The 26,411-nt window shown below is 41.0% G+C and overlaps 1 protein-coding gene and 1 long non-coding RNA gene across 5 annotated transcripts in view; one reads left to right on the forward strand and one right to left on the reverse strand.

Moving 5' to 3' along the window:
• The window catches only part of LOC117694366 (uncharacterized), a 76,020-nt gene that overhangs the window by 12,374 nt on the left and 37,235 nt on the right, over positions 1-26,411 (forward strand). Inside the window, exons 4-5 of one of the 2 annotated variants that reach the window (XR_004604540.2) lie at positions 7,081-7,121; positions 7,342-8,484. This is a non-coding gene — a long non-coding RNA (uncharacterized LOC117694366). Of the gene's footprint in view, positions 1-7,080; positions 7,122-7,341; positions 8,485-26,411 lie in introns of those variants that run through there. The other variant, XR_013106078.1, reaches the window with a different exon arrangement.
• On the reverse strand, positions 1,244-26,080 carry LOC117694363 (glycine receptor subunit alpha-4). 3 transcript variants are annotated; one of them, XM_076919077.1, is made up of 9 exons: positions 25,555-26,080; positions 21,565-21,695; positions 21,217-21,284; positions 20,263-20,486; positions 20,040-20,122; positions 18,448-18,588; positions 14,569-14,783; positions 9,933-10,082; positions 1,244-2,565 (listed from the first exon to the last, which is right to left on the reverse strand). In XM_076919077.1, exons 1-9 carry the CDS (start codon positions 25,620-25,622, stop codon positions 2,476-2,478), a joined length of 1,170 nt encoding a protein of 389 aa, XP_076775192.1. In that variant the 5' UTR covers positions 25,623-26,080; the 3' UTR covers positions 1,244-2,475. The 3 variants fall into 3 exon arrangements, with proteins under 3 accessions (XP_076775192.1, XP_034341103.1, XP_076775191.1); XM_034485212.2 differs by having other exon boundaries at positions 1,244-4,931; XM_076919076.1 differs by lacking the exons at positions 21,217-21,284; positions 25,555-26,080 and having other exon boundaries at positions 1,244-4,931; positions 21,565-21,692.

Here is a 26,411-nt window from a genome sequence, read left to right on the forward strand (position 1 = left end):
GCATGTGTATGTGCAGATATTGGAGGGTACCTGTGTTTTCTTTCTACAAGACCTTGGGACCTACAGATGATTTGAAAATCACTTGCACAGTTGATAAGGCAGTTTACTGAAAAACAGTAAACTTGAGTTTTGCCTCTGTTGTGAGACTAGAGTAAACTACTTAAAAGTTTTTGAGCCTCTCCTTTCTTGCCTGGAATTCCCACAACACTGAGGTAGTTACTATCATTTTCAGTTAACCCTTGTGACAACTGAAGTACAAAATAGTTCAATAATTTGGTCACCTTCATGTAGTTACTCTGTTCTAGGTTTCTCCGAGCTTTTAGAGGAAGAAACTGAGGCTTAGGGAACTGTCATTCAAAAGTAGGCTCTATCTGGTACTAAAGCACCACATTGTCTTAAAACCAAACTGTCATGATGGAGCTAGTAAAATAGAGAATAAGCTTACATATTTTCTAGATCCATTCTGTAAGAGAAAATTTCCCCTAGATTTAGGTGATGGTAAGATTTTCCCCTTATTCCAGGAAATTAATAGTGAGGTCTGTTTTTAAATAACACACCACATAGTATAACACAGTAGGGCATTTTTATAAAGCTTTGCACGTGAAAGCAGAAGGTGCAAAACAGAGCTACTCATGTGACTTCTTTGGGTGGCTTTATGTTAGTAGACTTTGTCTTTTCATGCTGAGAATTCTTTGTGTTGGTGAATTGGCTTAGAGGCCATTCTTCCCCTTGTTGTAAGACCTGCTAACAAGCTGTTCTGACTAATAAGCCTTCAGCCCATATTTGTAGCCTATAAATATTATTCTAGGTGGAGACTGTGATAGAGCAGAATGTGAGGCTGGGAAGAACATACTAATTACTTTCCCTTCAGAGATGACTGTCTCCTCAACAGAATCAACATGTAGAACAGGGGGGAAGCAGATGGCTGTGCTGCTGAAATTCCCACTACTGTACTCACTTGTCACTGACGGTGTTTATCTAGTGGTTGGGATTTTAATTATAACTTGATCCCAGTCTTAATATATGGTATGTTATTAATGTTTAATAAGAACATTATATTTTTTTTAGTGATGCAACCTACAAGGTCGTTTTAATTTTGTTTCTGTTGTACCTAAAGACCACATTGTGTATACATATCTGTATGAACTCTGATTTTCTAAGATTTCTTCTGGATCTCTTTTTCTGTGTTCAGTAAATTAACAGAAAGGGAATGAACAAAACATACACTACAGTAAGTGGGAAGATAGGCTTTTATTGTAATTACACATATTATGTATTATTAGGTACTGGGAGCTGTGCAGGCTAATGAGTTGTATAAAATGTATCTCTTGCCTTCAAAAAACCATAGTCTCCATTTCTTCCATTGAGCCAGGAAGTGGAACCGTGTTTGCCGGCGATCGATCCCTGTGTGGTTTCTCATCTAGATTCTTTAGTGTTCGTTAACAGTGCAGCCTAACAAGATTAATTGCAGCATAGTGAAGTATAATTTTTGAGATTTTAGTAGACAGAAATAATGAGATAAGACTAATAATGCCAACACTGATACAGACACTCAAGAGTGGTGGGAGAACACATTAAAAAATCCAAAAGAAGTAATATATTCTGGATACAATTGAGGCATTTACATTGTTCGACAAAAAAGAGAACCTAGCCTAACAGTTTCAACAGAAGAGTGCCTGTTCTTTTATGATAGGTGAGAAAATGCTTTTGGAAATGTTGAAGGAATAAATTTCATTCAGTACATTTCTTTTATTTAGAGAGCTGCTTTTGCTTGGCCTATGAATTTGGAGAGAGTAAAAGGACCTGTTATAGATTAAAGAGAAAAAGAAGGCAAAAGCCCTGGCATTCCACAAAGCAGAGCTAACTGTTAGGATGATGGCCACATCAATAGCCGTAACATCTGAGTAAATAAAGCCTTTCTTCTTGAAAAATACATTTATGAAATATTTATCTAATATTAAATATTAACAAAGAATTAATGAAAATGCCTAAAACACTTTTTCTTCATAAGAGCCCTACACCCCTTAAAATGCTGTTTAAACCTCAGAATCATATCAGATTGATTCAGACAGAAAATAGTATTGTAGTATGGGTCTCTGGAAGGTAAATACTCCAAATGAGACTTTGATATTACCTTTTCTCAGTTCATTGGTAAGAAGGACCCAAGTTTAACAATTTTGTGATTGAACAGATTGCTAAATGTCAAACCTCTTCAGTGAGACCTAGCACTTCCCTAGTTCCTATACATATGTGGGAAGAATGAAGAAAATGAAAGCCATTTGCTCCGGATCTGAGGTTGACATTATGCAAATACTTCCCCTGCTTAAGGGCTCCAGTGAGGATAGTACCTTCCACCTGGCATTAGCTCTGAGTGGCTTTGTGAATTCCTTTGGTCTATTATGTTGGCTGGTACTTTGGCTTCTTTGGCACCCAGCACCAGCTGATGCCCTGATCTGAGGCCCAGTTGGACAGCCTTTATTGCTCAGTACTGTAGCTGTCTCCAGGGCATTGTTCTTGAGACTTCCAACAGGGCAGATTTGTGCAGTTGGCCCATCTGGACGAGATCTGTAACAAGTAGAGCTCTGTGCACTAAGCTCATCTCCATAGTCCACCCCCACCATCCCCGCCTCCGGGCTGCAGCAGCCTGACACCCCAGCCCCATCAGGGACAGTATCAAAGAGATACTCTCTGCTCCTTTCAAAGGGGTATTGCTTGTGGCTTCTCATTGATTGGCACTACCTGGGCAGAAATAGGAACATAGGGGCTCTCTTCCTTTTTCAATGTAATCTCCTATAAACCAGTTTTTAATGTTTGATTCTTGGTACGAGAGTGCTCAAATGACCAATAAAAGTATTTTCTAGATCTGAATATGGTAGTACATACTATTAATCCTAATACTGGGTAGGGTTAGACAGGATTATGAGTCTAAGGCTATCCTGGGCTGCAAATAAGTTACAGGCTAGCTTTGGATATATAGCAAGACCTCGCCTCAAAAAAACAAAGAGCTAGGTCAGCTAGCTATTCCAAAGTACTTTCTTCAAAATCAAGGGAGACAAAAGTATATCCCAATGAATAAGAAAGGTCAGACAAATTCAATATGTAAATAGAGAAAGAAGGCTGGTCTTATCTTTGCACTATAGCATTTACATTGACCATCGGACTTGCTGACTTTGAATTTAGAATTCTATGTGAAGTGATGAAGTTGTGAGGGAGAGATGAAGAAGAAATGGAGATGGGAAAAGAGAAGGAGGATAGTTGGAACGGGCAGAGGAGAGCTCTGATTACATAGTTACTTATTTTTCTGGGACCAGAGAAAAGGACACAATATTTTAAGATACTATTTGTTTGTGTATTCCAACCGCAGTTCTCACACTTTAATCTTTCTTATCTCATTTTTGTGCTCTACATAGTCAGATCACTTCAAAGAACTCAATGTACCAGGCCCATGCATCCCCATGACTTACAGTGACACAGCAACCCATTCTATTCTGACCTTTTCTGTAGTTTTACTGAATACTCCTATGGAAGAAGAAAGGAAAGCATAAAGGGGTAAAGAAATAACCCAAATTATGGCTCTCTGCCTTCTACAACTACAACCTGAGATAGGTAGAGCCAATGTTTGTTTTCCTAGAAACCTAGATAAGGGACCCTATTCATGCCTAAGTTCTTCTTTAGGAACTTCAAAGCCTACTCTATTCAGAACAAGGTTGTGTGGCACCATTAATTGCTTGCCAAGAGGAGGTGAAGGAGAAAGTTAGAAGGTCCTGCAAAATAAAGAGACTTTGGAGAAAAAGAAGAAACAAGAGAGTAGCAGTCTGTCTAAAGAGTGTTTCTGTATTCCACATCTTAGATTTTAGTACCTTTCATATTACCTTTCCTAGATCATTAAATGAAATTCTTAAAAAATAAGCCTCCCCCTACCTTTTTCCTACCCAGCAGTATAACAAAACTTGTGGCTGTGCTGTTTGATTAGGACTATAGCGATATGACTGGAACCAGGAAGCTTACATAGATCTGGAAGGGGTACACTTTCTGAGCGTTCTGGGTTCTTGCCCTATTTCTGAAAATGTTATCTGTTCTAGGAAAAGTGAACCTACCTCTGTTGGGCCATATAATATTGTCCTAGCCCAGTACAGCCTATGACTACCACATCGTGGTTAAGAGGTTTGAAACCTGTGCCTTTGTCTTCCTATCAGTAAGGATATCTGACTAGGTCATTCAGGGCAGTATTTGTGGACTGAAACAGCAGTGGGAGGGAGAGAAGTGTCCAGTAAAAGTCGGCTCTAAATACAAGTAGAAAAGATGCAGATGATAAAACCAAGAATCCCACAATCTAGATAGTCTTCACAGAGGAGCCCCAGCAATGACAGAAAGTCATCTTGGCATTAGGCACATGGACAAACAAAGAGAAATGGCAGAGTAAGCAGTCAATCTGGATGAGAGTTTATAAGCCATGTTTGTAAGTATAGCTACCATTGGCACTATGCAGTCCCCATATAGCTTGGGAACTGATAATTGAAGTTATGAGTGGGAGGTCAAGAAGGAAGTGTTCAAACTCCTGATAGAGTCTGATGAAAGGGAAAAGCCCACCTGGGTGAAAGCAGGAAGCCAGCAGATGTACACTATAGCCTCCACCCTGTTCACAGTGCCTGGTGGATATCTTCTGACCTTAGCACTTTATAGACAACCCAATAGAAGATATTGAAGACAAGAAAAGTAAAAGGGAAGACAGCCCTGGAGATGGTATCAATTCTCTTGGCTCGGTCCACATAGAGTTTCTTCATGGTTTCTCCCTCCTTTAGAAGAGGGGTTGGAGGTTGGGGACTATAAATGCTGGAACCTTCCATTGGACCTCCATCCCTTGCTTGTAGGCAGTGTCCTAGGCCGTAGCCACGAAAATAGAAGCGGCTCTCTCTTATGATGTCTTCTTCCTATAATTACAAGAGATAAAAGGTGGTATTTACATAGATATAATATTTATATAGATTAAGAAGCTATATGCTATGGTTTTATTTATAGCCATGCATTGAGTTGCCTTTGAAAATGTGTAACATCATTTGGAGTCATCTAAAACCTTCTAAAGTGCCAACATCTCAATGTCAAATTCTGTGACAGGTAAACAGAACAACAAAACCACCAGACAGTGAGGCTGAAATATTTTGACTTGGTAAATTGATTTTAATGAATTTTAAAAGCTTTAGACTTAGTTTGTTTTGCAGATAGTATATTTTAAAGCTGATTTTGACTTAAAGCTAAGAAGTCTAAAAGTTTTCAATGACCAAGTGAGCTAGGCAAAGCAGTTTTAAGTTGACCACTCTTCTGAAGATGTGTTTATTTCTTTGCTAATATGCTGATTGGACATGGGAGTCTGCAAATTTACAGTAACATTTATTACCCAATGCACATTATATTCATATATAGTTTGCGTGCCTTTTGATAGCTTCAGTAACATGGCGGAGGTATATTTAAAATAATCAGTAAGCAGTAGAGTGCCAAAGACCATTTCTACAATAGTTGGCTGACGGCTGAGTACCTATGACACAGCTGGGAAGCAAGGACAGAAAGAAATAAAACAAATTGAAGGGGGAAGAAGGAGAAGAGGGAAGAAACATCTACAAGAGCTTTACTTAGAGAAGAAGCCCTCAGCCCCTCTATCCCTGAACTATTACTGAACTATTACTCTATTTTATCATTTTAGAGCAGATTTGAGAAATATGTCCTTCAAATAGAAGATGATTATGTATATTAAAAATGTTGAATGCTCTACAGTAAAAGCTTCAGCTAACAGATTGCCTGAAATGAAATATGCTTTTGTCTGATTTCACTTACCAACTCAAGAGTTCCCAGAACTGAGGAGGTTCTAGAGACTAGAGTCTCTCATCCCCAACACTAGAGAAGTCCAAGGTGAAACAGGAAGAGTAAGCCACCCTAGCTATCTGATATAGTTTTTTAAGTTATAAGAACAAGAAACATGTACTTTGTATGGGTATTTGTATATGCAAATGTATATACAAAACAAGCACAAAGGTGTTAAACATTTTGTACAATTGAAGGGACACTGTAGGATGTTTATAACAAGGTTTCTGCAGCTATAGAAATCAATTTGAAAAGTAGTTGTGTAAATGAGATACTGGTATGGTTGGTAGTAGCAACTCCTTAATTATTATATCACCCAAAACTGACCCATTAAGAGGACAAGCCTGGCCATCAGTGGCAGACAAACTCGGGCCAGAAATTCACAAACCCTTTCTTTCCTATCTGTTAGTTCATATACAGACAGGTTCACTCCTGTATTCCCAGTAAGAGGAACCATGCTTCGAACCTAATTGATATGCAGCAGATATTTGTTGAATGGACAACTGGACTGAAGCCACTTGCTTCAGGATATGAGGAATGGAGTGGCTTTTTTTTTCTTGGATGCCAATATCATGTCAGGGTCCCAAACTAAAGAGCCTACTCAGAAAAGAATCTTGCTCAGTTATGAAATACTTGTCAGGAAAAACAATTATTATTTTCCCCACTATACAGTGGTTCAATAGTGTTTTGCTTCTACAAAGGGAGGAACACTTTTTAAAAATATTTATTAGTTTTATTTGAGATGTATGGGCATTTGGCCCACATGCATGTCTGTGCATCATGGGTATGTACTGGTGGGGGCCAGAAGAAGGCATCATATCCCCTGGAACTGAAGTTCCAGACTGTTGTTAGCAGCCATGTGATTGTTGGGAATTGAACTCAGATCCTCTGGAAGAAAAGCCAGCCAATGCTCTTACCTTCTAAGCCATCTCTGCCCCTGTGAGCACTTTGAACACAGGAAAGAGTTAACGTCTGTCCACCAGAAAGCTTTGCTGTCCTGTTCTTTAAGCATCAGGGTCTTCATAGAGGGGTGTGTGTGTGTGTGTGTGTGTGTGTGTGTGTGTGTGTATGTGGCAGTTCACTATCCTGGCTCAACAGTCTTGAATGGCTACAGTTTGGCAGCCTGAAGGCTCTGCTCATTTATCATTTTAGCTTTTTTTTTAGTCAGAGGTGTTTATTAATCTCACATGTATTCTATAATTAATATTCATACTCTTCCTACAGGAGAGGTTTGCTGGGCCCATTTTACTGATAAAGAACCAGAGGTAAGCAAAATATCTCACAAGGAATTAAAAAATGATAGAGGTAAGTAAAGTAAAAAAAAAATACTCCTAGCATTTCAGAATAGGATCTGTACCCGACTAGCCTCCCAACTAGAAGATACAACTACAGAATATAGGCATTGAGAAAAAGTTCTGAGGGAGAAACTTAGATTCAACTGTAATTTCTGTTTTTATAAATCTCATTATTTCCTATTTTATTCAGTAAATCTAAGGAAATTATGTGGAAATATTTCCCAGGCTAGAAGAAAGTAATTTTATACAGAAGAGAAAATACATCTAATAAAGTAAGCTGCTCTTTGTTCTTTTTAATTTTAGTATGTATCTTTTTGCCTTGCTCAGCAAAGATTAGTACCCTAAAATACAAGGATCAAAGAGGCCTGAGTTTGGTTATTCAGAATTATTAAGACAAAATCTGAATGGTGAGTGTTTGTCTATGTGTTGGGGAGGGGCAACATGCCATTAAACATCACTTTTCTATTTCCATGGCTATTGAAATAAAGTTGAATTTTTTTTACTTATCTAGGAGCCAAGTGCTAGAAGGCTAGAGAGGGAAGCTGGGAAATAATGTCCAGTGTAGAAGGTGGGGTATGAAATCAGGATAGAGTAATAAATATGGAGGTAAGACAGTCAGGGAGAAAAGAAATTAGAGATGGGGCAGAGTGCTCAATGGAAGATGGAGAGGTGAGCTAGGTCCTGAACGTAAGCCCCTGAGAGGATTTGCTGGTATTTTGTAAGTTTTCTAGTTCTCAAGTTATTGTATTAATAACAGCAAGGATTCTTGTCTATCCAGTTTGACAGCCTTTGCCTTTGGCCGGTGTGTTTAGAGCCAGGGGCTAACCCTGCAGGGATGATGAGAAGAAGGGTTTTACCCTTTCCTCTAAATCACTTAGACCATCTGGGAAGGCAAAGTGCATGCAGAAAACCATCATCATTTCCTGCAGTGCCACAGAAGCGCACCATGTAGGGGAGACAGGTGGTGTAGGAGGTGGTACTAGGATCAAGATGAGTAACTGTAGTAATCTTTGTTACTAAGACATCAACACAGGCATTTTAAGTAGGAAAGGGACTCTGGACTATTTGACAACCTGTTCTTTCCTAGGACTGCCATGTTACAAAATTTTTTAAAAATTAACAAAACTACGAATTGAAGATTTTGGTGCCTGGAGACAAGTTTCATACAACTAAAGAAGAGGCCAAAATGGTTATTTTAGGAAAGGGAGCATCCTGATTTTTTTCCATCCCCTAACTATGTACATGTTTCCTACCTCTACTATGAGGCAGGAAAATCTTCTAAGCTGGTCTCTGGAAGAGTGAGTCTTATTCAAAGAGATGTAGTTGTAGATCAGTCCACTAGAGGGCTCACTCCTTAGGAACAATGAATGAACTAAAGAGAGGAAAAACTAGGAATTCAGAAAAATCTATATATGAGATAGGAGCCCTGTCTTCATCAGAAAGGAACCATACCAAGAAATGTGAAGTCATATAGATAGTTTGTGTGATCATTGGAAGTCATAGTAGCGGTGTGCCTGGAGCAACTGAGGTGGGAGTTGAGAGTTAGGAGGGACAAAGAGTCCTTTCATTAGTATACCTCAGATAGACTAGAGTCAGAATTGGTGTGTGGTATATGGTGTGTGTGTGTGTGTGTGTGTGTGTGTGTGTGTGTGTGTGTGTGTTACTGTGAATCAAACCCAAAATATATACTTGGCAAGCACTCTGCTACTGAGCTATAACTGCTGCCCTCTAGAGTCAAGATTTTAATTGTAGGTTCAGATAATTTGTTTCTGTCCTCCAAAAGTAATTATTTGCTGTGCTTTTTGGCTTTGAAGCCTCTGGATTAGCCAGAAAACATGGAGTTAAAGCTTGAGACACTGTGTCTCTGAAAATTAAGCAACCAGTACCAAGGCTTTCAGCTTTGCTCTCATAATTGGAGCTTGTTTTTCTCAGGGTAGCCTAGGTACCTCTGTTGTCATGACAACTTACCTAGTGCCTATTGTCTGGGCAATTGAGGGAAAACTGCTTCTGTTGTCATGACAACAACTTCCTCTTCTATCTCCCCTTGGTGATCATTCTGTTCTGGAAGAAATGGGGCTAACAAACAAGAGTGAGGAAAAACACCACCTCAAGCCTACTAACTCTGAAGTGCCTGATGTTCAAGACAAAGTCCACCAATCAGAAGAGGCAAGTAGTGATCTTTCAATTCCAGTTCAAATATGGGGACCATCTTACAGTGCTCCACTTGAAAGGCACTGGTGTCTGACTCTTAGTTCTTAATAGAAAATGACTTAAGTACCTTCCTTGTGGATGTGAGGAAAACCAAAAAAACAACTATTATTAATTCTCAAAGCAATAACATCAGTGCTAAGCCAGTAAGGTTCTAATACTGGCAAATATGTTTTTGTTTGCTTATTTTGAGACAGGGTCTTTATGTAGTCCTGTCTATCCTGGAACTTGCTATGTAGACCAGGGTGGCCTTGAACTTATAACGCCTCCTATCTCTGCCTCCCAGGTGCTGAGATTAGGGGTATGTGCCACTATGCCTAGCTTGGGCTAATATTTAAGTGTTTACTGTGTGGCATACTCTTAATTTCAGTACTGCCTTATAAGGGTTATTGTCCCATTGGATAGATAAAGGAAACAATACCAGAAAAACTAAGCATTTAATTTAACTGTTAGCAGCCTAGGACTAGAATCTAGGATTCCCAATTTCCCAGTCTTACAGTCCTGGTTTGGGTTTATGGGAGGAGTAATAGGAAGGAAGGACTCCAAAGTGGACCCCACCCCTTTGGTACTCACCATGCGCTGGCGTCTCTGCCTTCTACGAAGTCTCATAAATTCCTTATGCTGACGAGAGACAAAATTGACTGCAGCATACTCAAGCAAGGCAGCAAATACAAAGAGCAGGCATACAGCCATCCAAATGTCAATTGCCTTCACATAGGACACCTGCAACATTCATGAACAGGGCAGTTACCCTTTCTGGAGTCCTTCCATGGACTGTCCAGTGGATTTCTAATCCATATCATTATTGTTCAATAATATCCTAAATAGCCTGTTATTGTTCAATTTTATCCTGAAACTTCTGTGTGTTTTTTAAATCCTGTCATGATATGTATCTTTATCTAAAGGCCTGTGTCAAGGAGATTGGGCTACCTACCCAATCACCCTTCATCTTTCTGCAGTCTTTACCCTCCACCTTTATGAGCCTATCCCCTTACTCTTCATTTCTCTCCTTTGTTCTTCTTGCAGTCTGCTTTACCTTCTGTCTCTTCCTCTTTTATTTCTTTTGATTCCTTCAGTAAACAAAAATGATCAAAAATCACATTTGCTTGCCCTTTGGTATGCCCTGGGTTTCTCATAGCCATGTGATATGTGTGGGGACATTTACTACTCAGAGAGAAAGGGTTTCAGCAGAGGTCACTTAGTTAAAAAGTGATATTAGGACTGGAAAATTCTGAGCTTTTAAATCAGTGGCCTTGACATTTACTTTGGTTACAGCCTCACTGTCAGACTAGGAGCTCGTCCATTCCTGTTCGGCTGTTGACCCTGTGGAGTTTTCTGCTGCCTTTGCAAGAGTCACTACTGAGGAATGGAGTACAATGGTAAGCTAAAACTTCATCTCTCACCTTGGAGACAACAGGGCAGAATCCTGAGGGAGTGCTACCTAGCCCTTGTCATGACACTTCAGTAATTACAAGTCACTCTTGGCACCCACCCATCTGCTTCCTACTGTGTTCCTCTTATTACCTGCCTTTGGTAGCTCTGAAGTGCTTTTCTCCCACTTTCCTGGTAAAGGTTGAACACAAACCTCAGGAACAGAGCGTAGCTGGATGGGTCTAAGAGGAGGGACAGAACTTCAGTTTATTGAGAGCCTTTCACTTTAACCAAAGGGATTCGCTGTGTAGTTTTGAACTCATGACATATAGCTTCATACCAAGAGTAGGATTCATGAAAAGTGGCTGCTTTTTATCGGCTTCTATATTATAGAGCACTGAGAGTGCTGCAGATCCCAGGTATAGAAAAGCTTTCATTGAATAAATTCTCTACTTCCTGGCTTTCTCTATGATAGTAGAGATTGATAGTGGAGATAGAATCCATGACTTCATATGTTATAGGCATAGTACTTTACCAATAAGCTATATCCCCAACTTCCTATCTTAGTGGTTCTTAACTGAAAAGAGACTGTTTTACCCACAAGAGCATTTAGCAGTGTTTATAGAAAATTTTGGCAATACAATTTTAGAGTGGTCATAGCTACTGGCACCTAATAGGTAGAAGACAAGGATGCTCTAAAGCATTATAAAGCACATACTGTTTCTCCCTCCAAACACACACACCAGAATTATCTGCTCTAACTGACGTGTGAAAGTTGGCAAACCTGCTTTACTTCTAGACAGTTCCACTGAAAAAGTAGTAATGGATTACTCAGATTAAGAATTCCTTGGTTCTGTCTCCAATTCAACACCTATGAAGGGGTATCCCATTTAATTGTTCATCACCCAGACCTACTGGTCTCTTAAGAATTTAAAATACCTGCTATGAAGATCAGTAATAAGGGGTAGTCATGAAGGGCTTTAGACTCTTAATGAAAAGGGCTCCTTATGTATTTGTGGCTTGTTAATGATGAATGTGTCACTAGTAAGTTTTAAAAAGGTTACTGTGATCATATCACAATTCCTTTCCTTTCAGCTCTTTAGAGGTTCTCTGTTTTTGTTTTTGTTTTCGAGACAGGGTTTCTCTGTATAGCCCTGGCTGTCCTGGAACTCAATCTGTAGATCAGGCTGGCCTCGAACTCAGAAATCCACCTGCCTCTGCCTCCCAAGTGCTGGGATTAAAGGTGAGCGCCACCACTGCCCAGCTAGAGGTTCTCTATTAACCTTGTGATCTTACCATGCTTGACCCTCTTCAGGCTCAGTGTGCCCCTTGTCATCTATGATCATGCTATAGTGAAATGTTTCAGTGTTTTTAAAAGAAGCCTGTCTCTTTTCCTCTTCTCTCTGTGATTTGGCTAACTTGATGTTTAGCTTTCATCTTAGATATCATATTTTTGAAAGGCCTTTCCTGATCATCCTGGTGTGTGTTTTACTTCTGTAGGTGCCTGGCTTACCCATACCTCTTTAGCATCAAGCACACACCTGGCCAGTTCCTCCACTAGACTGAACTTTTCCATGCCAACAACTCTTTTTATGTTGTTCAATGTTCTATCCCCAATACCTGAGTGGTTGGCACACAGTAAGTGTTTTGTTCTGTTTTTTTCAATGAGCAGATAGAAGGTTTAGCAATGTGTTTGTCTCTGCTGGCTCCTACTTGCTGTCTCTGCCCTTCTTTCCTTTCTTTGCGTCATGAGCTAAGGGCAAGATAAGAGAATTGGAGCCTTTTTCCTTGGTGCAGCTTTATATCTTGTCATCCATTTGGCTTTTCCTGTGTGCTAAGCTATGGAGATCAAGAGTCTGGCAAAGAGACAGAAATCATTGCTTTTAGGGTGCCACACAAGGTAATGAAGGAGTGCTTCCTGTAGACTATGGGGAAAGACTACTCCAACTGAGTTCCCTTACAAAGAAATCCCTTAGACTCTCTTCCTAGACAATAGAGTTGTGTTTTGGGTGGAAGTAGTGTTGCTATCAGATGCCTCTGGCCTGGCTTTATCAAATATAATGTTGCCCAAACTGAAGGGAGAGCAAGAGCTTCTTGGCTTGCTGCTTCCTTTGCTCCATGGCTCTACCTAGCGAGACTATTCATTTCAGGGTACATGCCTGGCTATTTTGCTTACTGATCAAGGAGGCTATTAAAAAGTAATGAAAATATGACAAGAAGGTCCTAAATGTTGCAAGCAACCTCTTAACAAAGTCTGTTTTTCCAAATAAGGAAACTGTATGATAGCTAGGAGCAGATGGATTGGGCTCACTCACAGGAGGGGACCAGAAAGGAAATTTCTTGGCAAGAAATGACATTATCTTCTTGGGTTGTATAGAATCTTCTTGCTTGACAGAGACAAAAACTTGGGACAGGGCTGTTAGTGCAGTGATCCCCATAAAAAGCTATTATAGTAATGCAAGTATCATAGCCCAGGCTGGCCCTGTGGCTCTCCTCTAAGGACAGTCTGTCTTTAAGAGCCTCATTAAACCCCAGTGCATTTAGAAAACATACAGGAAGGGATCCCTGACTACTTCTTCTTGGGTGCTTGATGCTAATCTGAACTTGTCCACTGTTTATAGAAGGGTTTAGAGTAACTTACAGCTTTCCTAGCAAATGAAAAATTAGTAGGGGAAATATCATCCACTGTACTCCTAGATCCAATACTCATTCTTTTTTAACTCTGACACCTGATAATTATAAAAATAGTTAGCACTTATTAAGTAGTTATTGTGTGTCAAACACTGTCCTTGTATGTCAATACATTAATTTGTTTGTCACAGTAACCAAATAGAGGGGGTAGCATTCTTATTCTCATATTACAGGCAAAGCAACTGAGAGACAATTTACTCAAGGTCATACTGTTAGTAAATAATGAGGCTGGGACTTGAACCTAAGTCTGTCTGACCTACTCTCCTATACTTAACTTCCCCTATAGCAATTTCATAAACCATCAGTATCCATATTACACTGCTTAAGTCTCCAGTGAAAGAAGTCTTATATGGAACAAGCAATGAGAGGTAGCATGTCTCAGGGCCAGGTTCCCAACAAACCAGAATAAGAGGGAATATAAGAGGCAAAATTCATTATTCTTTCATGACCAAGTACACTGCATAGTATGTGCTCAATAAATATTTGTTGAATGAAAAAAATGGCCTCACTCCCTGATTTGCTCAGAGCCTTGCTGACCATAAGGACTTTGAGGTGACCTTTAAATTCCCTACATGAATACACGATGCAGTGTATTCTTAGTTCCATCAGCACAAATTTTTCTGCATAGTCAAAACATAAACAAGCCCCAGATGATCAGAGTCTACTGTCTTTAATTGCTATTATATTTGCAACCTCAAAATATTCTCCTCCCCCCAATAAACACTATATTTAGAGCACTTAGTAATAGTACCTTATTTGTTATAGAAAGGGCAGAATTTAGTTCAAAACTCTACTATTTCTTTGGTTCTCTCTGGTTATCATTCACCTTGAGAAGGTCACTTAACCTCTGATCTGCATTCTCACCTGTACTATGAAAGAATAGGACTTTCTATGTGATAATGGTCTTTTGCATGATTGCGTTTCCCAAAGAAAATTAAGTAAGGCCGGATTTTTACTCATTCCCTAGCCAGGAGCATTCACGTTGTTATGCTGTTATCAAGAAAAGGAAATGTTGAATGGCAGCTATTGCTATTTGCAGTTAAAACCCAAATCCAAGGTAAAGAAAGAGGAGCATAGCAGGCAGCATGCAATGAGTAGGAAATAGGGGGCTTGATGTCAAGCAGGTTCTTTTTGCATGTCTCTTCACCTTAGGCAAAGAGGCTCTGGATCCAGAGCTCTGAGTTGTCATGGTGAGAACAGTGGTGATGCCTAGGCCAACACGAGCAGGGGCTGCATCCATGTTGATCCAAAAGGAGACCCAGGACAGGATGACAATGAGTAGGCTGGGGATGTACATTTGAATCAGATAGTAGCCCATCTGCCGCTCCAGGTGAAACTTTACCTCAATGCAAGTGAATTTTCCTGTAAGAAAAGAAAGAAAGTATTTGGCTCTGAGTCCCCATACTGCAGCTAAGCCTGAGGGAGAATAGGTCAGGAATAGGGCCTCCTGCTGAACCAACCTCTGGATGCTCAGCTGGCCCCAGACATATGAACTATAAAAGCTCTCAACTCATCCCTAAAGATTGCCTTCTTGCTCCTAGAATTTTTACTTCCAGAATAAGATTTTTCAGGTAACAATTACAAAAAGAGGACAAAGAGTAAGAAGGCTCCAGAATCAGACTCTCCAAGGTTAAATCTCAAGTTTTCACTTAATAGCTATGTGATCTTGACTAAGTCACCTGAAGCTTTTGTTTGTTTGTTATGTTTTTTGTTTTTGAGACAAGGTCTTTTTATGTGGTCTAGGGTGACATCATATCTGGAATTCTCTTCTGAGCCACCATGCCAAGTTCCACTCAAGCTTTTTGCATTAGTTTTCTAGCCCTAGAAGCAGAATAATTAACAATCTCAACTCCAACATTGGGCTGTTAGAAAAGTTAAATGAACTGCTGTAGTTGAGGTGCTGAGCACAGTAACTATTTCAGTCCCAAGTGTTGTTAAGAAAGAATTAGTCTGGACTTCATTTATATCATACCATCGTTCCTTGTACTTGCTCATATCCCAGAATCCCAGCTGGAATAAACTCTTTGTGTCTTAAGTAAGTGAGAACAACCATCTAGCATACAACTGAAAAGGATTCACAACAGAGACCAGCTCTAGATCCTGGAAAGCAGGTTCCCATAGACCAATGGTTCTCAACTTGTGGGTCAAGACCACTTAGGAGATCTAATGACCCTTTTGCTAGAATCACTTAAGACCATCAGAAAACACAAATATTTAGTTTACAATTCGTAGCAGTAGCAAAATTACAGGTAAAAAGTAGCAATGAAAATAATGTTTTGGTTAGGCATTACCAGGATGTGAGGAGCTGTATTTTTAGGGTCACAGCAGTAGGAAAATTGATAGCCACTGTTACAGAGTAGGAATCACTATTCTGTTTCACCATAAAACAAGGCATCGGTTCTAGGCACACATCTCAGTGCTCTTCTTTTTCCCATACCACCGCCTTCACTTTATCCTGATTCCCATGTCTCAGAAGCTAAGAAAATAGTAGTTTATAGCTTCTTTAAAAAAAAAAAAACAGAGGCTTTTGATAACACAAGAGGAAAAGGAAATGATTTATACAGCCATCTCTAATACCAAAATCTGTGGATGGTCAAATCTCTTATACAAAGTGACATCATATTTGTATTTAAACTATGCATACTCTTCCATATACTTTAAATTAGGTCTATATCATTCATTTAAACTGTTTGTTTGTTTGTTTGTTTGTTTGTATAGTGTGTGCATGTGATTGTGTGTGTGTGTGTGTGTGTGTGTGTGTGTGTGTGTGTGTGTGTGTAAGTTAGAGGACAACATTCAGTAATCAGTTCTTCCCTTCAACCATGTGGGTCTCAGGAACTGAACTCAATTCATTTACCCACTAAGCCATCTTGTCAGCTCTATGATATAGCATAATAATAATATGGAAACGTCTGTACATGTTCAGTACAGATGAAATTTAGATTAATGCTTTTGTTCTAAGGTTGGACGAATCTTTGTATGTAGAACATGTTAACATGGAGAGCCAACTGTGTGTCTTGATATTATTCTGACTAAGGCCTCTTAACTGATTACTCAAGACCAATGATTTGAACTTACTGATTGGGGCTTTGGCATGCAGTATGACTCTATGACCTCCTACTTATCCTTGAGTTTACCCCTACTCAACACCACGGACTTCTTCCTGTGACATGCCTTTTACTACGTCTCTATATTTCCTTTCCATGCTTTCCTTCATTTTTTACTGTAATAATAGTTTGGGTTTTAGTTATCAGATTAACAGTTGTTTAATATAGACAAATAAGAGAGAAGTAATAACATTACTAAACTCATATTTATCAAATCACCACTAAGTGCCTGGACATTTTATACTTTAAGTCCTGTAGCACATTTTTAAGTGGGTAAAGTGATTATCTCTCATATTACAGATAAGGCTACTGAAGCATAAATTAAACTGTATTTCTTAAGGGTAACCAGCCAGTATATAAAGAAGCTAGAATCTAAACTCAGGCTTCTTTTACTGCAAAGTTCTTGCTTTTATCCATTGTGTCACACTACTTTAGAAATATTTGGTAATAGTATTTCCTTTGGGGGATTTTAAATACATATCTTTGCTTTGTTCTTATCATAATATTGTCATACTCTGTACATAACACTGAATCTTACCTTTTTTTCTATTTGTACTTTCCCAAGAAGCTATAAGAACTGTGAAAGTATCATGTTCATGACTACGTATTATTTGTCCATGAAAGTAGACTGTGTAATTTACTTCTACCATATGGGTGGATATTTAGAACAGTTCCAAGTTTTGCTAGCATTAATATGAGAAATGTGACTAAAGCCAATGATATATTTTGTAATATTTTCTTAAATTATATTCTAAGGAGTAAAGTCCTATGTAAATAAGGAGGAAAAATTAGCTTCAAAGCTAGTGTTTTTAAAAATGCAGTGTTTCCTGAACTACTTACATACACCATAAGCCTCATGATACTTGTTAAACATGCAAATTTCTAGGCATTTCCTCTAGTATATGTAATTGGAATCTTAGAGAGTTACAGCCTAGGAGTCAATATTTTTAAAAGACTCCCTAGGGGGATAAATATATTGAGTACAAAAAGTTTGGAAACAATTCATCTGCATTCAAATTGCTATCCCCCTCCCAAGTCTCTACCAATTCCTACTCCCAGCTATAGTCTCTAAATTCAAGGAAGTGTTCATCCCTCACTCCCACACAACTAAGTTGCTAAAGGAAATGAAGACCCAGCAACTCTCAGGAAAGCTGAAGGGCTGAGCTGTCCAGTTTGGAAAAACAGTTCCTCTCCACTTCCATTCTCCACCTGCAGAAAAAGAATGTCTCCTGACATTCAAGAGAGCTAAGCAGTGGAGGTGACTATGGAAAATGTGAATGGTCAGCTGCCCATTTCCTCAGGCCTGTTCCTTCTATTTGAGCACAGCTATTGACAACTTCTAAATGTAGATTTCCCAGCTTTCATACAATGTTGACCCTAGGAAAAATAAGACATTTTTGATGCTCATTGTCACAGGCCCATTTAATCTGAAGTATATGAGAAAGATACAAACATGGGCTTTGGGGTTAGATCTGGATTTTAATTCTGAATCTGACAGCTGTTAGCTGTGTGACAACTAATTTAAACTCTAACTTCTTCCCTGTTAGCTTTCTTTTTAAGAGTTATTTTACAGTTATATGTTTTTCCTGTGTTTATGTGAGTATGAGCATGTCACAGTGCATGTGTGGAGGTCAGGGGATAGCTTATAGACGTCAGTTATCTCCTTTCATCATGTGTGTCCGGGGGATTAAATTCAGGTTGTCAGTTTTACCTATTTAGCCATTTCTATAGGCTTTCTGTGTTCTCTTTTTGAAAGTACTGTTGCTAGCATCTTCCTTGATGAAATAAAGTATAGGAAACATGGAGCATCATATCTCAGCTGTTGAGACTCTAGTAGAACTTGGTTGCCTTGTCTCCTTGTCTCTCATCTTGAGACCCTCTAGTCCCTCACAGACAGTAATTACTTGCCTGATTCTTACCTGTGTTATAATGCTTGGTACAGTAACCTAGATCCTTCTCATCCCGCAAGATAAATTGGGGTAGAGTCAACCCCTCAGCCACTTGGACAGCAGGAGCATCTTCTAGCCACTCAAACATGAGGTCATTCATGGTGTAGCCAACTGTAAGTGACAGAGACATCAAAGAGTTTCAGAGTGTGTGTTTGGGGTGAGGATAGAGGTATAGTTAAGGTTAGCAAGAGTATGTAGTTCAAGGGCAAGGTTTGGGGTTTAGAAATGACCTGGTCAGCTTACAAAAGGGAATGATTTTGAAGAGGGCGTTTCCTCAATTGTCTCATGGGCCTGTATTAAATGAGCAACTCAGAAAGATCCCAGACTCCTCTAATCTGTGGGTCTCAAGTTTGGGAAATGCTTAGAGAGAAATTACTCTGGCAGACTTGGGATGTAGGCCCAGAAGGTTGGAAAGATGTCAAGGACCCCAGCTGGGAACCTCCTGCAACATCTTAAGCCCAGAGGAGTAAGCATGTGTACCAACCACATGTCCTGAGCTGAGCTTCAGAGCCAGGACTTCTGCCACTTTTCCTCGGGGAAGAGAGAACTATTTCTGTCCTTCCAGTCATGCATGGGAGAATGTGCATACCACAGACTCCTAGCCAGGGACTTGAATTGGAAAAAATTGAGAGTTAATAGTTGAACATGTCAAGTTGTTCACAGATTGCTTGCAGTTCATGAAGGCTCATGTACCAGACATGACCATATTCTCATATGTAAGAGGAGACTGATGTTTACAGAATGTAGAACAAGTCCTACTGTAGCTGTGTGACTTCAGGTGAGTCATCTGCTCTTTTGTAAAATGAGGCTAGTAGAGGCTGCCCCAACTAAGTTTGTAAAGTTGTTGTGAGGGATAATGGGAGCGTGTTGGTGCAAATGGTTTATGAATTCTAGAGGGCGGACCAAAGGACACTTTCTTTGCACCTCTCTTCACATTTGGGGGAAACAATGCTACAAGTTTTCTTCTCTCTTTCTTTTCTTCTCACAGTTTTACCTCATGACCCAGGTGATAGGTGAAGAGTAAATGGTGACCCATCCTTGCCATTCTTTGGTGTCTCTGCACATTTTGCAGCCCATACATGTTTACACTTTTCTCATAAAGGAGACTGGCTGAGTTTTCCTATACCTGGAGCCGTCCTCTTAATCTCTACATCATTATCTGTATTCATAGAAAATCAGTTCCATGAGTACTTCTATCTTGCCCAGAGATGGCACATATATGGACATCTTGAATGTCTTAATTCTGAGAAAGTAAAAATGAAGCTACTATAGGGACTGCAAGAAGAAATTTGGACACAGGAGGTACCCTCCAGATAGTTTCCTGTGGCCAGAAGCACATTTGTGTATATGGCTAGGAGTCATTTTGTTTCCAGCCCTATAGAACAGTCAGCCCAGCAAGTAATGTGGGAGCACAAAACCACACTGGGCTGGGTGTCAAGGAGCCTTGGCTTCTAGTGTCATCCTCAACAAGAATTGATTGTGTGTACTTGGGGAAATATCTAAAATATCATTAACTAGCTAGTACTCCAAGCCTTGCCTCACGTTTCACTAGAAACACTTACAGCTTTCCAGCTGCATCGTGCAGGTCTGAATGTCCATTGGGAAGTTCTTGAGGTCCATTGGGCAGGACAAAATGAGGGTCAATCTGGTGAGAGCAATAGAAAAGTAATGACATTAGTTTTCTGGGTTCCAGCACTGTATAGCATGGACCATCTTTCCACCCTTCTACCTCCATCTGGCTTCTTCCTCTTGATACAGAATCTCCTTGCTATACACTAGGTGCACCTGATGCTGTAGAGAACATTTCCATTCTTGAAGATGCGCAGTAACTTGTTGTCTGTGGTCACCTCGTGGAAGTTGGCCCCTTTCTCATTGGCAAAGAAGAGGTCTGGCTTCCAGATAGAATCGAGCATGGATGGGTCTAGGTCCAGAGAGTCATCTGGATATTCTCGGTAGGCCAGACGTGGGTCATTCCACTGCTGCCGCAAGAAGACATTTACCCGGTAGTCCTGGAAGGGTGGAGAGGAGGGCCTATCAGATACAGTGTTTTTCCCACTGTTCCAATAAAGCCAACATGAGCTGAAGGGCCACGAGCAGGAAATGCTAGAGATGCATCTTGAGGACCGATAAGCATTTTCCAATGGAGAAAGCCCACTTTGCTCAAATATGGCAAAGATGGGAAGGGATAAGACATTTATTCAAGTATCTACTATGTGCCAGAGTCGCTGCTAAGTGCTTAATTTTTTGGTAGGACTGGAGGTTGAACCCAGGTTCTTGAGCATGCTAGGCAAATTCTGTATCACCGAGCCATATCCTCAGCTGAGTGCTTTCCTCATACACATCATTTTATTTAAAGCTTGCATCAATCTAGTGTGGAGAGTGGTTTTGTGGTCTACCCTTTACATATGAAGAACAAAGACCTGGGAAGATTGAAGTCCACCTGCTTAACATAGATACTTGGTGGCAGAGTTGGGATTTGAACTCAGGTCTTTTCTAATTCAAAAGCCTGTGCTCTGCATCAGGTTACTTCACATATTTGATGAACTGTTCTTAGCTAGTTTGCATTTGGCTAGGGAAACCCTGGACTAAGACTAACCTCTCAGTCATCAACTCAAATGTCCCATGGCTAAAGCTGTGATCACAAAGCAGGAAGAAGGCAATAGAAAGGAAATGCTTGTGATGTTGTGAGCTTCTCCCATTCACACTGGAATGGAAGTGGGGAATAGGAGTACCCCTTACCATGGTGGTCTCAGTGACAGAGCCAAAGCTGTTGATGAAGATGTTGCAGGTCACATTCACAGGTGGACCTAAGGGTAGCAAAGCACAGCCCATTGGCAGGGAATTCCAGAAAGCTGAGCACAGGTTCCTCAAGTCCCTCTCTGAGCTTCAGATCAGGCTACTACTGGGAAGTAACTGACAGCTACACAGACCCACGGGCAATGTGGAGTAGTGGCTCTTTTTGAGCTGTAAGATCTAACTTTAGAGTTCTAGCTTCTTTCTTTAAAGACAGTGAACAAGTACTGGCTAAGGAACGTGCCACCCAAAACTGTATGCATGGAGGGGACTTAGTACACGGACCTCTCTTACCTTTGAAATTGGGCCTAATCCTAGCATCATATCCAGATGTTCGTCCCATAAGCTTGTCCAAGAAATCAGAGGGAGACATGGGCTGGGATCCTTTGGGCCCAGATTTGATATCCTCTTTTGCCAAAGCCACACTGGATGGGAGAAGAAAAGAAGTTTGAGGATAGTTGTACAGATTGTGCTTTCCCACTCCCATCCTCTTTTGATGTATTTACCTAGCAGACAGGAAGATAAGAGAGAATGATTCTCTGATGTACTAAATGAGAAGAACAAAACAGTTATGATCCAGCATGGCTGTCCAACAATAGTTCTGGGAACTATGTGGCTTTCCTGTAGGTTAAATCTTTTTACTCTTAATTCTCAGTACATGACATTAAGGCTGTTGTCTCCATTTTCCCGGCAAGAAAACAGGCTTAAGAGGTATAGAAACAGAGGAAGAATGGATAGAGAGAAGGGATGTGGGGAGAAAGGCCAGGGAGGAATGGAGGGAGGGTAAACTGCAGTCAGAATGTAAAGTAAGTAAGTTTACTAATTAATTTTTTAAAAGGTAATTACTTGCCCAAAGTCTCAGAACTTCTGAGTGACACAGTCAGGACTCAACCACTGGACTAAGGACCTACTTAGTGTTTTATTCCTGAAGGCACTTTGAACACATCCAAAGAAAAATGACATCTCACTCAGTATGTTATTAATATGGCCTAGCCAAGGATAGGTGGAGCTTTAGGACAAGCAGCTTCTCTGAGACCTGATATCAGTTGCTTGGGCTTACTGTAAGATTTCTAGGTCTTAGGACCTAGTTTCTTTGGGAGTAGGCTTGCTTGCTTTCTGCCTGCCTGCCTGCCTGCCTGCCTGCCTGCCTGCCTGCCTACTTCACTCCCTCCCTTCTTTCTTTCTTTCTTTCTTTCTTTCTTTCTTTCTTTCTTTCTTTCTTTCCTTCCTTCCTTCCTTCCTTCCTTCCTTCTCTCCTTTTCCTCCTCCTCCTCCTCTTCCTCCTCCTCCTCCTCCTCCTCCTCCTCTTCTTCTTCTTCCTCTCTCTCTCTCTCTCTCTCTCTCTCTCTCTCTCTCTCTCTCTCTGTGTGTGGCATGTCAGGAAGCTATGTTTAAGTGTCATGACTATTACAGGCAGGTGAATTCAACTATGGTAATCAAGTAGGGATCTATAGCCATGGGAGAGTTTCCACATAGAGTGATCTTACTGAAGTAAACTCCCGTCTTTCTCTACCTAAGACCTTGATTTGGGAAAAAATGTGAGTATGTTTTGGCCTGGCATAGAATCTAGCCTCTTGTCTTTTGTCAGTCTTCCTCCTAAGAGAACTGAGGAGATTAATCAGTGGAAAAATACTTGCTGCACAAGCATGAGGAACAGTGTTCAGATCCTCAGCACCCAGGTAAAACTCCGATGGACATGCCAACAACACACATGTAATCCTACCACTGGGGAGCCTAGCTTTCTTGTGGCAAGCTGGACAGTTAGACTCATTGAAACTAGCTAGATATAGGTTTAGCACATAACCCTGTCTCAATATATAAAATAAATAAAATAAATAATTGTCAAAGAAGATACTTGATATGAACCTCAGGCTTTTACACATATATGCACACATGCATGTCAGTGTACACCCACATGCATTTGTGCCTACACATATACAAACATGTATGCATACATACACATAAATTTCCCTACTAAATCTGTATTCTAGTCAGTGACTGGTACAATCATTAAAGGAGCTAAGGTACCACATTAAATGCTTCATTAGCTTTATCTAGGTTAGTTCTCATGTCAGTCCTCCCTGATTATCTCTATTAAAATTGCTTCTCTGTATCCATGAGATAACTGGTTCTAGGACCCCTCTATAGATACCCAAATTTTGAGATGCTCAAATCTTTCTCTCTCTCTCTCTCTCTCTCTCTCTCTCTCTCTCTCTCTCTCTCTCTCTCTCTCTCTCTCGTGTGTGTGTGTGTGTGTGTGTGTGTGTGTATGTGTGTGTGTATTCTTTGCATATAACCTATACATATCTTCTAGTATACTAGTAAATAATCTCTCGGTTCTAATACTTAATACATTTTAACTGTTATACAAGTAGTTGTTTAGGGAATAAAGACAAGGAAAATTCAAATATGGTCAGCACAAGTGCTAATAAATGTTTTGAGTCTGTGATGTTTGAATTTGGAGATGTGGATAACTGATGGGTATGAAGATCTAACTGGACATAGATTACGAGACTGGGGATCAGTAAGGTGAAGGTGAAATGACTTCTCTAAGGGCCTATAGCTAGTGGTAAAGCCAAAATACAAAGCCAGAGCCAATGACTCAATGTATCTATCCCATTACTGTCACAAGACAAGCAGCTCAGGATGATCTATTAAAGAACCAGAGTGAGGAAAGGCCAAGACCTGTCACACTGTGACTTCTTAGAGTTAGATCTTAGATTCTGAAAGCAGAAGGAATCCCTTACCTTAGAGACAGAGGCCACCCTGCCTAAGTATGCTATGGAAATCCAGGGAGGTCGGTAGTGATGCTGGGGCAGGCAGAAGTCTGTGGCTTCACCACAGGATGTCTACCCCAACCAGGTGCTTCTGTTGCTGCTGTTGCTGCTATTGGCCATCTGCCACCTGCCTGCTGGGAGGCCACATGGCCCTGCATACAGAGCAAGCAGACCTCTCTATTGTCCTCAGCCTCACTTAGGTCACCTCTCCACTGGTCCCTGTCCTAGAACTCTAGGATAGGCTGGGGATCTTCTGTCTTCAGTCCCGAAGCCTCTTTTGGTTAGCTGGATTCTGAGATTATGTTGTCAAAGGAACCAAGACTAAGAGTGACTTTGTGAAACCACTCTATCCACCTTTTAGTTCCTGGAAAGTTCCTAACACTGACAGGACCTAGAAGGGTCAAGAACTGACAATCCCCATACAAGGCCCTGGGGTGGTAGGAGGAGAGAATTTTAAGCTATAGGCTACTTGGTCAACCTTTAACAGGTCACTACTCTTCTCTATGATCCAGTTTCCATACATACAACAAATAACTTGAACTTAGGATTCTCTAAGAGCCTATCTTGCTCTAATTACATCCACTTGTTCTTAGATTTTGAGGCAGTCGCCCCTCAACAAGGATCAGCAAAGCCCAACTCAGTGACTCCTTTATGTTTGTATCCTGTCAGCTCCCTCTGTGCTGCCAGTCCACTTTTAGCTGCTTTTTCTTTCTAAGCATACTGTCCCACTCTGCAGCCCTTCCTGCCTGCCATCATGGGTCTGCAAGCAGTGGGGCTGAAAGTGCCTCAGAAGCAAGATGCTCTGGGATACTCCTTGTGTGAAGAGGGAGAAGACACGGTTCTGGCATTCACTCTTTTCACTTTGTGGGCATCCCTTTGAAGACCTCTATAGCTGAGCCATAGCTATCTTGTGTATTCAGCATACCCTGGAAACCTAGACTAGCTCTTGTTCAAATGCAAAAGGGCAAATGGTCAGGGGACAGTCAAAAGGAGTCCCAAGGATTCTTTACCTGCAAAGCCAGGAAATAACTGCTCTCAAAAGGACAGTGAGCAGCCATGTGTAAAAGGGCAGGGTGACTGCAAAAAGCTAAGGTTTGGGCATCCCAGCTCCAGCATGCTATGGTCTAGTGGCAATACTGTGCCACCTGCAGCCTATTTGGCAGGCATCTGACAGATGTTTCTGTCATTTTTAGAGATCAAGCTGGTATGAAGATAAGGTTCAGTTACAGGATAAATGACCTCCATTTTAGGGCTCAGCTACCTAGCCCCTACCTAGGCTCGTGCAATTCACCCATACAGATGCCCCTATACTGGCACTGGGGCAGCACATCTGTACTGGATAGCTCCTGGGTCCTGACTGAGGAGGGTGTGTGCTCCCCTGATGCCCTCCACACTAGGTTTGTTTTTTTCAAAGTTAGAAGAAGAAACTGTGGCAGCTGCCCAATCTTTTACCACCAGCCCCCAGTTAGTGTTTGCATGCGCCTCCTTCTCACCCCAATGAGCTCACCTGAGGAGGACCTTCCCTGGCAAGGTCCAGAGAAGAAGGAAGAAGCTTGCTGGAACAAGAGTTGTCATTCTGCAGGGACCTTGGAGTCCTTTCTCAGCTTGGCTGCCAAGGTGAGAGCAGGTATCCCTGTGGGAAAGCCAACAGTATAGAGTCCTTATCCAACTTGGACTGGAATAAGGAACCTGTGTGGCTGGGTTAGGAGTTGAGCGTTCTTTGCTCTCCTGCTTTTTTTCTGATCTGTCCTTAGCAGTCAGGGTCTAGAACTATTCCCCTGAATAGATCTGAACCTGACACAGATAACCCTACCAGCTCCGATTTGAGCTTGTCTTAGACTGAGAAGGGCCTCAGCCTGCCGGTCAGGAAGCCAGAAAAGATTCTCTTTGGGTAGCAATCACTCTCCAAACCCTGGAGAGTCTTGGAGGGGAGGGAGGAAGGAGACCGGTAGAAAGATGTTTCTCTCCCTCCCACATCCCCCTAGATGCACCCTCTGAAAGCAGCAATTTAAAGGCACAGTCGCCAGTAGCTGGAGTGGGGTTCCTAGCTTGTCTGAGTACTGGGGAGGAGCTTGGGCTGCTGAGATCCCACTTGGAGAGAGCCTGAGGTGTTAGGTTCAGCCTCCAACTCTAACAGTAGGAACGCTAGCTCACATGTAGTCAGGAGTCAGCCTTGTTACTCCTGTACCCAGCAGCTTTCTTTTTAGCCCGGAGTCAAATGAGGCCCTAGAGTCTTAATGCTTTTTCTAAGGGAATAAAGACCTCAGAGAGGTTATAGGGCAGCCACAGGGTATCCTGAAGATGAAACAGGTCAAACAGAGGTGTGGAAGCTGACTTCAGGGGCTGCTTTTCTGTACCCTCTGA

Source organism: Arvicanthis niloticus, chromosome X (assembly GCF_011762505.2).
Source record: "Arvicanthis niloticus isolate mArvNil1 chromosome X, mArvNil1.pat.X, whole genome shotgun sequence".
NCBI classification, from domain to species: Eukaryota; Metazoa; Chordata; class Mammalia; order Rodentia; family Muridae; genus Arvicanthis; species Arvicanthis niloticus.